Below are 13661 nucleotides of genomic sequence, written 5' to 3'. Positions count from 1 at the left end.
CCCAGACTGGAAGAAAGACCCTGGATCTATCGACTGAAAGGAAGACACACACATCCGTGAGGCTCAAAAGCATTTATGCTAAGTGAAAGAAGCCAGACAATAGAGAGTATATACTTTATGATTCTATTTATACAAAATCTGAGAAGAGGCAAAGTGCTTGCATTAGAAAGTGTGTTAAGTGAGATAAGAGAGTTAGGGATGGGCGCAGGGGACTCACTGCAAAGGGTACAAGAATCTTTTAGGGGTGATGGAAACATTCCAAATTATGAGTTTGATGATAAAAATCTACTATATAATTTTTCAAAACTCACTGACTTAAACACTGAAAAGTCCCGAGTTTTATTTTCTGTTAAACACACCTCAACAAGAGTGACTGACATTTTAAAAAGAAAAAAGAAAACTAGAACATGCAGTCAAAAGGGTGGTAAGGTCTGCTCACCCACTGAGACGAGGTGGCTATAGTTCTCCAGCATCACATCTCTGTACAGGGTCCTCTGAGCAGAGTCCATCTGTCGCCACTCCTCCTGCGTAAACTCCACAGTCACATCCTTGAATGACACTGTTGCCTGCAACAGCACATTTCTGATCAATCTGAGGGCCAGAATCAGGCACATGGAAAAAAAATTTTTGGAAACTAAGTCTTACTGTTTTTACTGTTTAGAGTTTAAAACAAAATGCTATAAAGGATGACTATCATGGCTCAACTCTGTCTTATATTTCAGGCATATACTCATGATAAATTAAAAAAAATTCTCATGCTCTGATTTATTTATATTTATATTTAATTTATATACATATATTGCCACTTAATATCATGAGAAAACTAGTGACTTATTTTTTAAGGTAAAATTATTATAAAGAGGATTCCTGTCTGCATTTCCCATACACCAACAGATTATGCTGAGCACCTGGTAGAGTCTACACATACCAGTCTGGAGATCTCTGCTGGGGTAATAGAGAACTAATGAAGAGAATACATGTGAGACTGGGGAAGTAATTACACACCACCAGATTCATATTTCAGGAGCAATGCTTTAGAATAGGATTTCTTTGTTTATGTACAATATGTATTTAGTGTGCAGAACTAATGAAGAGAATACATGTGAGACTGGGGAAGTATTTACACACCACCAGATTCATATTTCAGGAGCAAATATGAATTATAATATGCTTTAGAATAGGATTTCTTTGTTTATGTACAATATGTATTTAGGCAATACACTGGGTATTGTATATAAACGATGACTCTTAGAACACTGCATCAAAAACTAACAATGTAAACCATGAGAGACTGTGGACTCTGAGAAACAAACTGAGGATTTTGGAGGAGGAGGGATAGGAGGTTGGGTAAGCCTGGTGGTGGGAATTAAGGAGGGCACGTAATGCATGGAGCACGGTGTGTGATGTATAAACAATGAAACTTGGAACACTGAAAAAATAAAGTTTAAAAATCAAAAAAACCAAACTAATGATGTATTTCATGGTGGCTAAAATAACAATTAAAAAAAAAAACAGGATTTCTTCATCTTGGCACTACTGACACTGTGGACCAGATAATGCTATTTTTGTGGAAGACTGTCCTGTGTATTTTAGTGTATTTATCAATATCTCTGTCTTCTACTGATTAGATGTCATCAACATCCCAGTTCTGACAATCAAAAATATCTCCAAACACTGCCAAACATCTCCTGGGGTGCAAATCACCTCCAGTTAGGAACCATTGCTCTATATGAAAGGTGGATAATGTCTTAAGCAGCAAAACAAAATAACTAATGTAAAGATGGCTTACATTAAAGCAAAGATGAAGAATGGGAAATTAATCCTTACAGGAAACAAAAATCTGCTCATTTTTTTCCTGTGCACCTATCTACAGAGATGCTGCACAAACAACTGGGTAAATATGGATGCCATTTGCAGAGACTGGAAGAATTAAGTAGAGTCAGAGATTGGGTCATTGTGAGACAGATGTTCTTCGTTTGCACTCAAAATACCTATTGAAAATATAGGGGGAATTATTTATTTCATTGTTGGTTGCATGATTTTGGGACAGAGGTCTAAAATGAAAATAAGGAATTAGGAGATAGCAGTCATTAAGATGGCTAACTGAAGTCATCGGAAAAAAGAGATGACTCAAAAAGGACAGAAAAACAGGAGCAAAAAAGACTAAGTAAAGAATTCGAGGAAATAGCAAAATTTAAGAGGCAGGTAGAAAAAGAAAAGCCGTGAAGGCTGAGAAAGAATTCTGAAATGTTAGAAAGAAAAACTGGAAATATTAGAGTAATGGAAATTAAAAGAAAAATGAATTAAAAGCATGATTCATGGGGCGCCTGGGTGGCTCAGTGGGTTAAGCCGCTGCCTTCGGCTCAGGTCATGATCTCAGGGTCCTGGGATCGAGTCCCACATCGGGCTCTCTGCTCGGCAGGGAGCCTGCTTCCCCCTCTCTCTCTCTCTCTCTGCCTGCCTCTCCATCTACTTGTGATCTCTCTCTCTCTGTCAAATAAATAAATAAATAAAATCTTTAAAAAAAAAAAAAAAAGCATGATTCATCTAGTTCAAGGGAATAGACTGAGCATACACATTTACCTCTCTGCCTTTAAAAACACAGGGAAATACGAAGCAAGTATATAAAAGTATGACAAAAGAGGAATAGAGAGAAATGACCCAGCAGAAACCCCCCAAATTTGAACAAATTCTGGAAGATAGAGGGTAGGAAAGTATTAGATAAGCAAAACAGGATAATGTTGGCCACAACTTAATATAAACACAGATGTGGGCCCGAGCAGGGAAGTGATGAGAGCCTAAAAAGGCATCCAAACTTAAACTGAACAGGACCTAGAACCAAGTGTGTAATAGGAAGAATGATTAGCAGAGTAAATTTCCTATTTGAATACAAGTGACATCATTCAAATGCATGAGGAAAAGTCTGGACACTAAAATATCACAGGGTAACTAGTTGTCCGTCTGGGAAAAGACTACTATCTTGTACCACCGAGCAGGATAAATATCAAAATGTATTCAGGATCTACTGTAAAAAATAAAATAAAATTCCAGAAGGCTACACAGAACAATTATTTTACATTAGAGTGGGAAATGCCCAATTATGACTGAAAATCCAGGAACATTAATGAAAAAACTCCTAGATTTGACATAAAAGTCAACTGCCTTGGGGTATGTCGGTGGCTCAGTTGGTTGTATCTGCCTTTGGTTTAGCTCATGATCCCAGGACTCTGGGATTGAGCCCACAGCTGGTTCCCTGTTCAATGGGGAGCCTGCTTTTCCCTCTCCCTCTACCCCTCTACCCCTCACCCTTGTTCGTGTGCACTCTCTCAAAATCAAAATCTCAGCAAGTGTCTTTGAGACAGACAAGATTTTTAAAACTTTCTATAAAGAAGCGAAGGACCTAGACTATCCAAAACAATTTTAAAAAAGAAGAAAGTTGAAAGACTTATATTATCTGACTTCAAGAGTTACTGTAAAGAGACACTCATCAGGATAGTCTGGTATTAGCAAATGGATTACACTGATCATCAGAGGTGAACAGAGAATAGAAAGAGACCCTACATGCATTGTGGACTGGTTTCCCACAGAGATGCCAACACTATTCAATGGACGAAGTATATTTTTGTCAACAAATGGTGCTGACAGGTAGGTAGGCAAAGGTAGAGAGCACAAATAGGACCAGTATATGTCCCTCAATTCCCAATATTTAGAGTTCACTGTCTAAATAGAATATTTAGAATCTCAGATCCCGAAATTCCGGGTTTCAGACTGGGCCAAGTAGAACATATTTTGTCCTTTTCTGATTAGCAGCCTTTAGGCTAAAATAAAATTTAAAAGCTGATTGAAAAAAGGGATTACTGATATAATAGATAAAGACTTTGAAACTAATAGAATGCTATCAACAAGCTCATGAAAATACATTAAAAATGTAAATAAAATGAACAATTCTCTATGAAAATGTAGTATCAAAAATTGTATTAAGAAAAAACACAGGGGTGCTTGGGTGGCTCAGTCAGTTAAGCATCCAACTCCTGATTTCAGCTTTGGTTATGGCCTCAGTGTAATGGGATCGAGCCCTGTGTTGGGCTCTGTGCTGAGCAAGTACTCCTCTTGAGATTCTTTCTCTCCCTCTCTTTGTGCCCCTCCCCCAAGTTTTCTCTCTCTCTCAAATAAATAAATCTGAAAATAAAAGAAAAAAATACAAATGCCATATAGACTTATGCCTGATAAGTCAACACCAGAGAGTCTTTATGCTAAAGTCTTCTAAAGGTCTAAATCTGTATGTACAAATTTCACAAAAACCCTCATGTAGTACAACTTTCTCATCTAAATTGCTAGAAAAGAAAAGGAGCAGAAAAGTTCTCCATTTACTTTCATAAGACTATGACCATGATACCATAATTGGACAGAAAAACAAAAAACTATAGTCTAATCCAACTTGTGGATACAGAAACATAAACCCTGAATACAGTATTAGCAAAAGGCCCGAGGAAAATATGTAAGAAGCAACTTACCACACTTTTAGCAACTAAGCTCCATACAGGAATTTAAGTTAATATAGAAAATATGTTATACTGTTTACAGTACTCACAGATGAAAGGAAATAAGCTTTAGTTTTATTCCAATCCATACAGAAGAGACAATAGATAATTCAATGCATATTCATGACTAACATGAAATCTTAGCAACCTGGTACATGGATGGAACGTAACCCTACTCTAACAAAGGTTACCTACCAAAAGCTGAAAGAAAACATCACAGCTGATAGTCAAACAGCGTATATTTTGGTTCAAGACATATTTCTAGATCTCCTTTTTCATTTAATACCTGGATCTGTCTAAACCTCAAAAATCCATTACAATACTAAGTAGGGAATAAATGAAAAGCTCACCTGAGGTGTGTTCATTTTCTGTGGATCTTGGGAGAGTGTAGAGAACTGTGGTTCAGCTAAGGGGACAGAAAGAAGATAGAGGTCACGAGATCTAGCCTGTTTTACACCGCCCCACATCTCAGCAACCCAGTTGGAGGATCATCCTCCCCATAGGCCTGGGACCCTCTGGACCTTGAAAAGGAATGAGAAAGATCATGTACCACTTGTCTTTGTGTGACTCTGAAATTACTGTGGGCTTAATTCTGCAATTTTTTACTGAGCGAACATAAAATTTGCTTGATTGATTTAATAATAATGCATGTTTCCTCGTGACTAACACAAAGCAACAGATTAGTTGAATCAGCGTACACCAAAGGATGAGACAACATAATTGAGACCTAAGAACTCATTTTAGGGGCAAAACCAAGAGTCCTGGAATTCATTATAATATCAGACTTAAAGGACAGCCTGAAAATACTGAACAGGCTAGGAACCTCTTTCTGACCGAAGGGACCTGAAGAGACACTAAAAATACCAGAATATATCTGACATATGATCAAAGTTCATCTATATTCACCTTCCCTTATATCCTTGGGGATTTGGGGACAGGCCACTTTGCTTAGTGCTATGAACGCTGCGATGCTGGTTTCAGGCAGGTGTGATATTTAGACAATGCTTAAGACTGGAAGTAAAGCACACCTGCCCTTGAATCCAAACTCCCTCACTGCTAGCTTGTGACCTGGGCACATCGTTTCACCAAGCTGAGCCTGGGTTGCTTTCTAATTTTTGTCCGTTTGTTTATTTTAAGTAGTTGTGAGGTTATGATAAACCGTCCAATGAAAACAACAGTGTCTTCTAACTGTGAAAGCAGTTGTCATTTACGCAGTGCGTAGTGCCCGGTACTTGTCTAAATACTTTAAAAGTGATGACTTAGATCCAAGTTTCAAAACAACTCCCTAGAACAGTCGTATTAATACAATTTTGAGATGAGAAACCCGAATCTTACCCAGGTTCCTTCTATAGCCTCTACTGGAAATTTACCCGGGCCTTTTTGACTCCCGTGCTCCGGCTCTCACCGCACTCAGGGTCACCATCAGCGTTACAGACGCACTTTGCCTCGCACCGACACTAAGTCGGGCTGCAGGCGTGCCCAACCACACTGTCCCTACACATCCAGGACAGTACGGAGCCCCTACTCAAGACTGGGCTCAGACCCACTTGCGTGACCGGAGCCGGAGGGCCGGGGATCTCCCCCTACATCCCCCAACACTCCCACCGGCCTAATGTTGGTAGAGGGCTGGTCGAGGCGTCTACCAGGGGTATCCCAAAGACTTCTTGCTCCTAGACACAAGGGCGCCCCTCCCATAGAGAGCTCCCTGCACTCTCACCGCATGCTCTCATCCTTTACTTTCCGAGTAGACCCGGGGGTTCTCTCAAAGCGCTTTCCTGCAGTCCAAGATTAGACGAATGAGGAGGCGGAGCTACGGCTGCCCTTGCGCAGAAGGAGCCCCGAATTCCCTTCCCAGAGTGCCATGCGGGGAAGCTAAGAAGTCAGGACTACATTTCCCATAGACCTCCGCGGCCACTGTTAAAGTCACTCTTTTTTGGCATTTCCTCTTTTTAGAAAATTAGAGACTGCTGTTCTTAAAATTCTCTAACTCAGGTTCTGTCAGAGCCCGAAGAGATTAAGGGTGAAATGTGAATTCTACCAAATGTAAAGGGTGCTCCTCTACTGAATCCCTATTGAAATAACATTTCCCCCCTCAGGTTATTTGGAGGCAATGAAAAAACTTGAATATGGTTCGGATATTGAAAATATTAAAATTACGGTTACTCAGATGAAGTGTGAAAAAAAAAAAACCCTCGAAGTTATGTAGGAAAAATGATTTTGTTAAAAAAAAAAAAAAGGCATGACGACGAGGTGTTTAGGATTGAAATGATAACTCTGTAAAATTATAATCTTTACAGTTTTTCAACCCGGGACTTCTACCTTGTCCCTTTACAGCCACCGGACCTGTGAGCTCTGACTTGGTGCCCTTGGAGCCCAGTGTGGAGCTTCTACTGGGGGTCAAGACAGATGCTGCAGGTGTAGATGTATGTAGGATGTATGATGAATTCTCTCTTTCAACAAATTTTTTGTTATCTCGGACTTCCATGTACATAACAAGTTTGCTGGTTTTTTGCTGACATAATTCTTTGTCATTTCTTAAGGAATTACAAATAAAAGCACAAAAATGTTGTTCAAACTATATTAAATCATTAATGATTGACTTTAACATAAAGATTAGTAATGGAGGGAAAGTAGTCACTACATATGTTCATTTAATAAACATTTATTGAAAACCTGTGGTGCAAGAGACATTATAGATGGTGGGATAGCAAACTCAGATAAAAGATTAAATTCCCTATCCTCATGGACTTTATGATCTAAGTTGTTTGGGGGACCTAATAGTCAGGGTCCCCTTAAGAAACAGATGTCTGTTGTCGACAAACAGTAGGATCTTGAGGACAGTCTAATAAACAGGGCTCTAAAAACAAGGGTAGGGTTGGTAAATCATCCTGTAACTAGTGATGATAAGGAGGCATTATGGCCACAGGGCTCACAGTGAATATAGGTAATGTTACCAGAACCTGGAAGTAGAAAGGTTATCCTTATGAGAGCAGTGGCTTTAGGAAAGCATCATTATGGCCATTGATTACATGGCTCAGCATGAAGAACCAAAGGAATAAATACCCAAACATCACTTATACTCTTTCTGCTCATGGCCTATTTTCAGTTAAGCATTTATAAACCTCATTCAATACCTATTCTTGGAAATCCTTCCACATGTATCTTCTCTAGACTTTTTTGTCATCAAATTTCCAGTCTTATTCTTTTTTTTTTTTTAAAGATTTTATTTATTTATTTGTCAGAGAGAGAGCGAGCGAGAGCCAGCATAGGCAGACAGAGTGGAAGGCAGAGTCAGAGGGAGAAGCAGGCTCCCTGCGGAGCAAGGAGCCCGATGTGGGACTCGATCCCAGGACGCTAGGATCATGACCTGAGCCGAAGGCAGCTGCTTAACCAACTGAGCCACCCAGGCGTCCCTCCAGTCTTATTCTTGTCTAGCCCCCTACTACTCAACAACTCATTGAGCTACTGGACATCCATTAATATAAAACTCAAGACATGTCTCTTCTTCACAAAGTGAACAAGTAAATAAAACTCCTCAAACCTCTGCCTACTGGGAAGATTTCTTTTCCACACATTTCAGAACCAGCCCTAAGTGAGACTGCAAGCAGTCATAGCTTCCCATGATGACACTATGCACTGTAGATTTGAGTTGAAGGAGATTTGACTGGCCTCCTTGGGGACTTTTGGAGAATGATTAATTATATAACTAAGTTGTGAGGACTTTTGTCAAAGGGACCCAGTCTGCCCTTCAGTCAAAGCCTTCTATCTTTAAAGTAGGATATATCAATGACTAGAAAGAGGATCTGAAGCCCTGATATAATGGGTTGTGTTAATTTTCTGCCCATGAGACCCAAAATTTCATATATAGATATGTATCTTAAGAATTATTTTAAGTGGGTGTTCATCTACTTCATTTCGATGGACTTCACTATCAAAGAGCTACCAGTGCACATCCCTTCAGGTCACTAAAAAAGATAACTGCATATGAGAATGACTTAGAAGAGTTTTAAAAAAATATTTGTCAGGATCCCATTAAAAAAACACAGGCATATCTCGAATATACAGTGGGTTGGGTTTAAGGTTACCACAATAAAGTGAATATTGCAATAAAGTGAACAAAATGAAATTTTTTGGTTTCCCAAGGTTTGTAATAGTTAAGTTATGCTTATACTATACTGTTGTTACTAAGTATGCAATAGCATCGTGTCTTAAAAACAATGTACATAGGTTAATTAAAAATATTTTATTGATAAAAGATTTGTCCTCTGAGCTTTCAGCAACTCATAATCACTGATCACAGATCACTATAACAAATACAATAATAAAGTTTGAAATATTGTGAGAATTACCAAAATGTGACCCAGAAACATGAAGTGGTGAGCAGGTGATGTTGGAAAAATTGTGTTAATAGACTTGCTTGACTATGCTTTGCAGCTATTGCACTTTTTACAATTTGAAACCTTCAACTTGTAAACTGATTTACAAATTAAAACTTTCAGTTTGTAAAAAAGAAAAAGCCACCACAATATCTGCAAAGCAAAATAAAATGAAATTACAATACAATGAGTTGTCTCTATATATTTCATTGGTGTGAAATCCATCTTGGGCTGCTCCTGATTCCACAGTGAGTATACTTGTGTTGGTAAATTTGGCCCTGTCCAAACAGAGTTCATCCTTCTTGGCCTAATATTCTAAGGCTCCACCTACATATATGCTATCTAGTTTCTGCTTGTACTATTGAGCGAGCGAGATCTTGAGTTCGTGTGTGTGTGTGTGTGTGTGTGTGTGTGTGTGTGTGTGTGTGTTTTAATTTCTGGATTAGCCCTTGTGATTTCCCTTCTGAGCATAGCTGGTTCTTTATTCTCATAATGGACCTCAAGTCAGCAACAGAAGCTGACTCAGGCTCAGGGAAAACCCGAGGACAGTGTGCATTCTTTTTGTGGGATAAATTGTATTAAGATCATCCCTTAGGATTTAGAGAGAAATAGAGGATAGCAACTGTCAGAAATAAGTTAAGCAGGACTTCTTTTTCTCAGCTTCTCACAAACAGTGGTTTTTAGTACACCTTAAAAGTCTTGGGGCACCTGGGTGGCTCAGTGGGTTAAGCCTCTGCCTTCAGCTCAGGTCATGATCTCAGGGTCCTGGGATCGAGTCCCGTATTGGGCTCTTTGCTTGGCAGGGAGCCTGCTTCCTCCTCTCTCTCTCTCTCTGCCTGCCTCTCTGCCTGCTTATGATCTCTATATGTTAAATAAATAAATAAAATCTTAAAAAACAAAAAAGTCTTACAGTTGCAGAGTGTGCCAAGTGCAATGAAACCTGAAGTAAGCCTCAGGTTTCAAAGACCTGAGTATACCTTTGTAAGCCTCAAAGACCTAGTATACCTTTAATGCCTAGTTGCACACCAAAGGCAAAGTGCACAGAAGAGAGAATAGCTATTCTAACTGCTAGTAGATATTTGACCATATATCAAATGGGGGCCTGCCTCCGACAACACTCTACACACAACACACCTTAGATTCAAAGACAAATAGGTTGAAATCACAAGAATGCAAAAGAGGAGAAGAGGGAGGATGCCAGAAGAGTATGAGAACCTCATTTCACCTGGTCTCTTGAATTCAGCTAGATATCTACCAAATCATCTTGAATACCTGCGAATTCAAACTTAGATCTAAAAAAAGAATTGCTGCAATTCTACAAATTGCAAAGCAACCACTTTCTGCAAGTTGCATGGAAAGCCTTCAGGGAACAAGAGCCACATTGAACAATCCAAAGTGTCTTACATTGAGCCCAGCCCCCTGGCAACTGGTGATGCATCTCCCCCTAGCCAGACAACTGAGAATCAGTACAACAGGCCCTTCCCCCAGAAGAACGGCAAGAATATCAGTCTAATACAAAATTTATGGATCACACTGAACTGAAAAACTCCTATACCAAGGGGAAAATAGTATATGGAATTTGGTCAATATTTTTTCTCATGATTCTTTAGTCTTTCAGGTTAAAGTTTTCTTTTTTTTTCTTTTCAACTAGTTCCTTATTTTATCAACTCCTTTTAAAGTCTTTTTAAAATTTTCATTTTTACATTTATATTTTATAGATATATTCTTCATTTTTAGCTTCCTTTCACTGTATTCAAGTTTATTTTGTAAATCTATAAGGTTTTCATTCTTTACAATTTTGGGATTTAGTGTCCTCTGACAAACAGATCAAAATACACCCAGGGCCAAGTCGATCACCCTGTTTTGTCCACCTAGAAGATTAAATTCTCTCTCCCCCTATTTATTTCCTTTTCTTTTTTGGTTTCTGATCTCTTCAGATTATTCTAGTGTGTATTTCATTGGGGTCATGGTTGATTTTTTAAAAAGATTTTTATCATTTATTTGAGAGAGAGAGACAATGAGAGAGAGCAATAGAGCAGAGAAGGTCAGAGGGAGAAGAAGACTCCCATGGAGTTGGGAGCCCAATGTAGGACTTGATCTCATGGCCTGAGCTGAATGCAGTTGCTTAACCAACTGAGACACCCAGGGGCCCTGTCATGGTTGATATTTTTGATTTTGTTCTTTCATTCATTTATTCTTCTCTGGACAAAATTACTAGAAGGGAAAATTCACAACAAAAGAAAGAACCATAGGTAATACTTTCTGCCATAGATTTAAACAATATGCATGTTAGTAAAATGTTAGACCTAGAATTCAGAATGATGACTATAAAGTTACTAGCTGGGATTGAAAAAGGCATAAAAGACACTAGGGAATGCCTTAGTGCAGGGATGAAATCTAATCAGGCCAAAATTAAAAATGCTCTGAGATACAGTCTAAATTGGATGCTTTAGCAGGTAGGGTAAATGAGGAAGAAAAGAGTAAATTACACAAAAGACAAGTTAATAGAAAGGAAGGAAGCTGAGGAAAGGAGAGAAAAACAACTAATGTACCATGAAGGGAGGATTCAAGAAATCGGCAATATCATAAAGTGAAACAATATTAGAATAATTGGGGCCCCAGAGGGAGAAAAAAGAGAGAGGGACAGAAGTATAACTGAGCAAATCATAGCTGAGAACTTCTCTAATCTGGGGAACGACATGGCATTTAAGCCATGGGCATAAGCCTGGGCATTTAAGCCCAAAAGGCCCAGAAATTTCCCTTCAGAAATCAATAAAAATAGATCAACATCTGACATATAATTGTGAAACTTGCAAATTTCAGAGATAAAGAGAAAAATCCTGAAAGAGGCCCTTAACCTACAAGAGTAGGAACAATAGGGTGGCAGCAGACCTATCCACAGAGACCTGGCAGGCCAGAAGGGCTGGCATAATATATTCAGGGTACTAAGTGAGAAAAACATGCAGCCAAGAATACTTTGTCCAGCAGGACTGTCATTCAGAATAGAAGGAGAGATAGAGAGCTTCCAAGACAGTGAAAGGCTAAAAGAATTTGTGATCACTAAACCAGCCTTGCAAGAAATATTAAGGGGGAAATTGTAAGTGAAGAGAGACTCTAAGAGTAACAGACCAGAAAAACACAGAGACAATATACAGAAACAGGGACTGTACAGGCAATACAATGGCATTAAATTGATATCTTCTGAATGTAAATAGTTTAAATGCTCCAGTCAAAAGACACAGAGTATCAGAATGGATAAAAAAGCAATACCCATTCATATGCAGTGTACAAGAGACTCATTTTGAACTTAAAGACACCTCCAGACTGAAAGTGAGGTGGCAGAGAACAATTTATCATGCTAATGGATCTCAAAAGAAAGCTGGAGTAACAATTCCCATATCAGACAAATTAGATTTTAAACCAAAGACTGTAGTAAGAGATGTAGAGGAATACTATATCATACTTAAAGGGTCTTTCCAACAAGAAGCTCTAACACTGTAAATATCTATGCCCCCAACATGGGAGCAGTCAATTATATAAACCAGTTAACCAAATAAAGAAAAATATTGATAACAACACATTAATAGTAGGAGACTTCAACACTACACTCACAGCAATGGACAGATCATTTAAGCAGATCAACAAAGAAACAAGAGCTTTGAATGACACATTGGACCAGATGGACTTCGTAGATATATACAGAGCATTCCATCCAAAAACAACAAAATACTCATTCTTCTCAAATGCACATGAAACTTTCTCCAGAATAGATCATATACTGGATCACAAATCAGGTCTCAATTGATACCAAAATATTGAGATTATTCCCCACATATTTCCATACCACAATGTTTGGAAACTGCAACTCAATAACAAGAAGAAATTTGGAAGGAAATCAAACACTTGGAGGTTAAAGAGCATGCTGCTGAAGAATGTTGGGTCAACCAGGAAATTTAAAAAAAATAACTTAATTCATGCAAACAAATGAAAATGAAAACAAATTGGTTCAAAACATATGGGATACTGCAAGTGAAGTACATAGCCATCCAAGCCTCTCTCAAAAAAAGAAAAAAAAAAAAAGAAAAGAAAAAAAAAAAGAAAATCCCAAATGCACAAGCAAACCCTACACCTAAAAGACCTGGAGAAAGAATAGCAAATACACCCTAAACCAAGCAGGAGAAAAGGAATAATAAATATTAGAGCAGAAATCAATGAAACAGAAACCAGAAAAACAGTAGAACAGATAAACAAAACTAGAAGTTGGCTCTTTGAAAGAATTAATAAGATCAATAAATCTCTGGCCAGATTTATGCAAAAGAAAAGAGAAAGGACCCAAATTAATAAAGTCATGAATGAAAGGGGAGAGATCATGACTAATACCAAGGGAATAGAAATAATTGTTAAAAATTATAATCAGCAGCTATATGCCAACAAATTAGACAATCTGGAAGAAATGGATGCATTCCTGGAAACTTATAAACTACCAAGACTGAAACAGGAAGAAACAGACAAAGAAACAGACCCCATCAAAAAGGAGATTTAATGAACAGACATTTCTGCAAAGAAGACATCCAGATGGCCAGCAGACACATAAAAAAGTGCTCCATATCACTCGGGATCAGGGAAATACAAATCAAAACCACAATGAGATAACACCTCACACCAGTCAGAATGGCTAAAATCAACAAGTCAGGAAATGACAGATGCTGGCGAGGATGCGGAGAAAGGGGAACCCTCCTACACT

At 38.5% G+C, this 13661-nt stretch overlaps 1 protein-coding gene across 1 annotated transcript in view; it reads right to left on the bottom strand.

The window, feature by feature from the left end:
• Positions 1–6359, bottom strand: part of ZNF782 (zinc finger protein 782) — a 44634-nt gene extending 38275 nt beyond the window's left edge. Inside the window, 3 exon segments of the mRNA XM_059410142.1 lie at positions 440–566; positions 4892–4947; positions 6259–6359. Of these exon segments, the coding sequence (XP_059266125.1) occupies positions 440–566; positions 4892–4947; positions 6259–6271 (196 nt within the window). The 5' untranslated portion in view covers positions 6272–6359.
• Between the last annotated feature and the right edge of the window lie 7302 nt (positions 6360–13661).

The sequence above is a fragment of the Mustela nigripes genome, chromosome 9 (assembly GCF_022355385.1).
Source record: "Mustela nigripes isolate SB6536 chromosome 9, MUSNIG.SB6536, whole genome shotgun sequence".
In the NCBI taxonomy this organism is placed as follows: Eukaryota; Metazoa; Chordata; class Mammalia; order Carnivora; family Mustelidae; genus Mustela; species Mustela nigripes.
The sequence above is the reverse complement of the archived record's forward strand: the minus strand, read 5'-3'. Positions and strand labels throughout refer to the sequence as shown.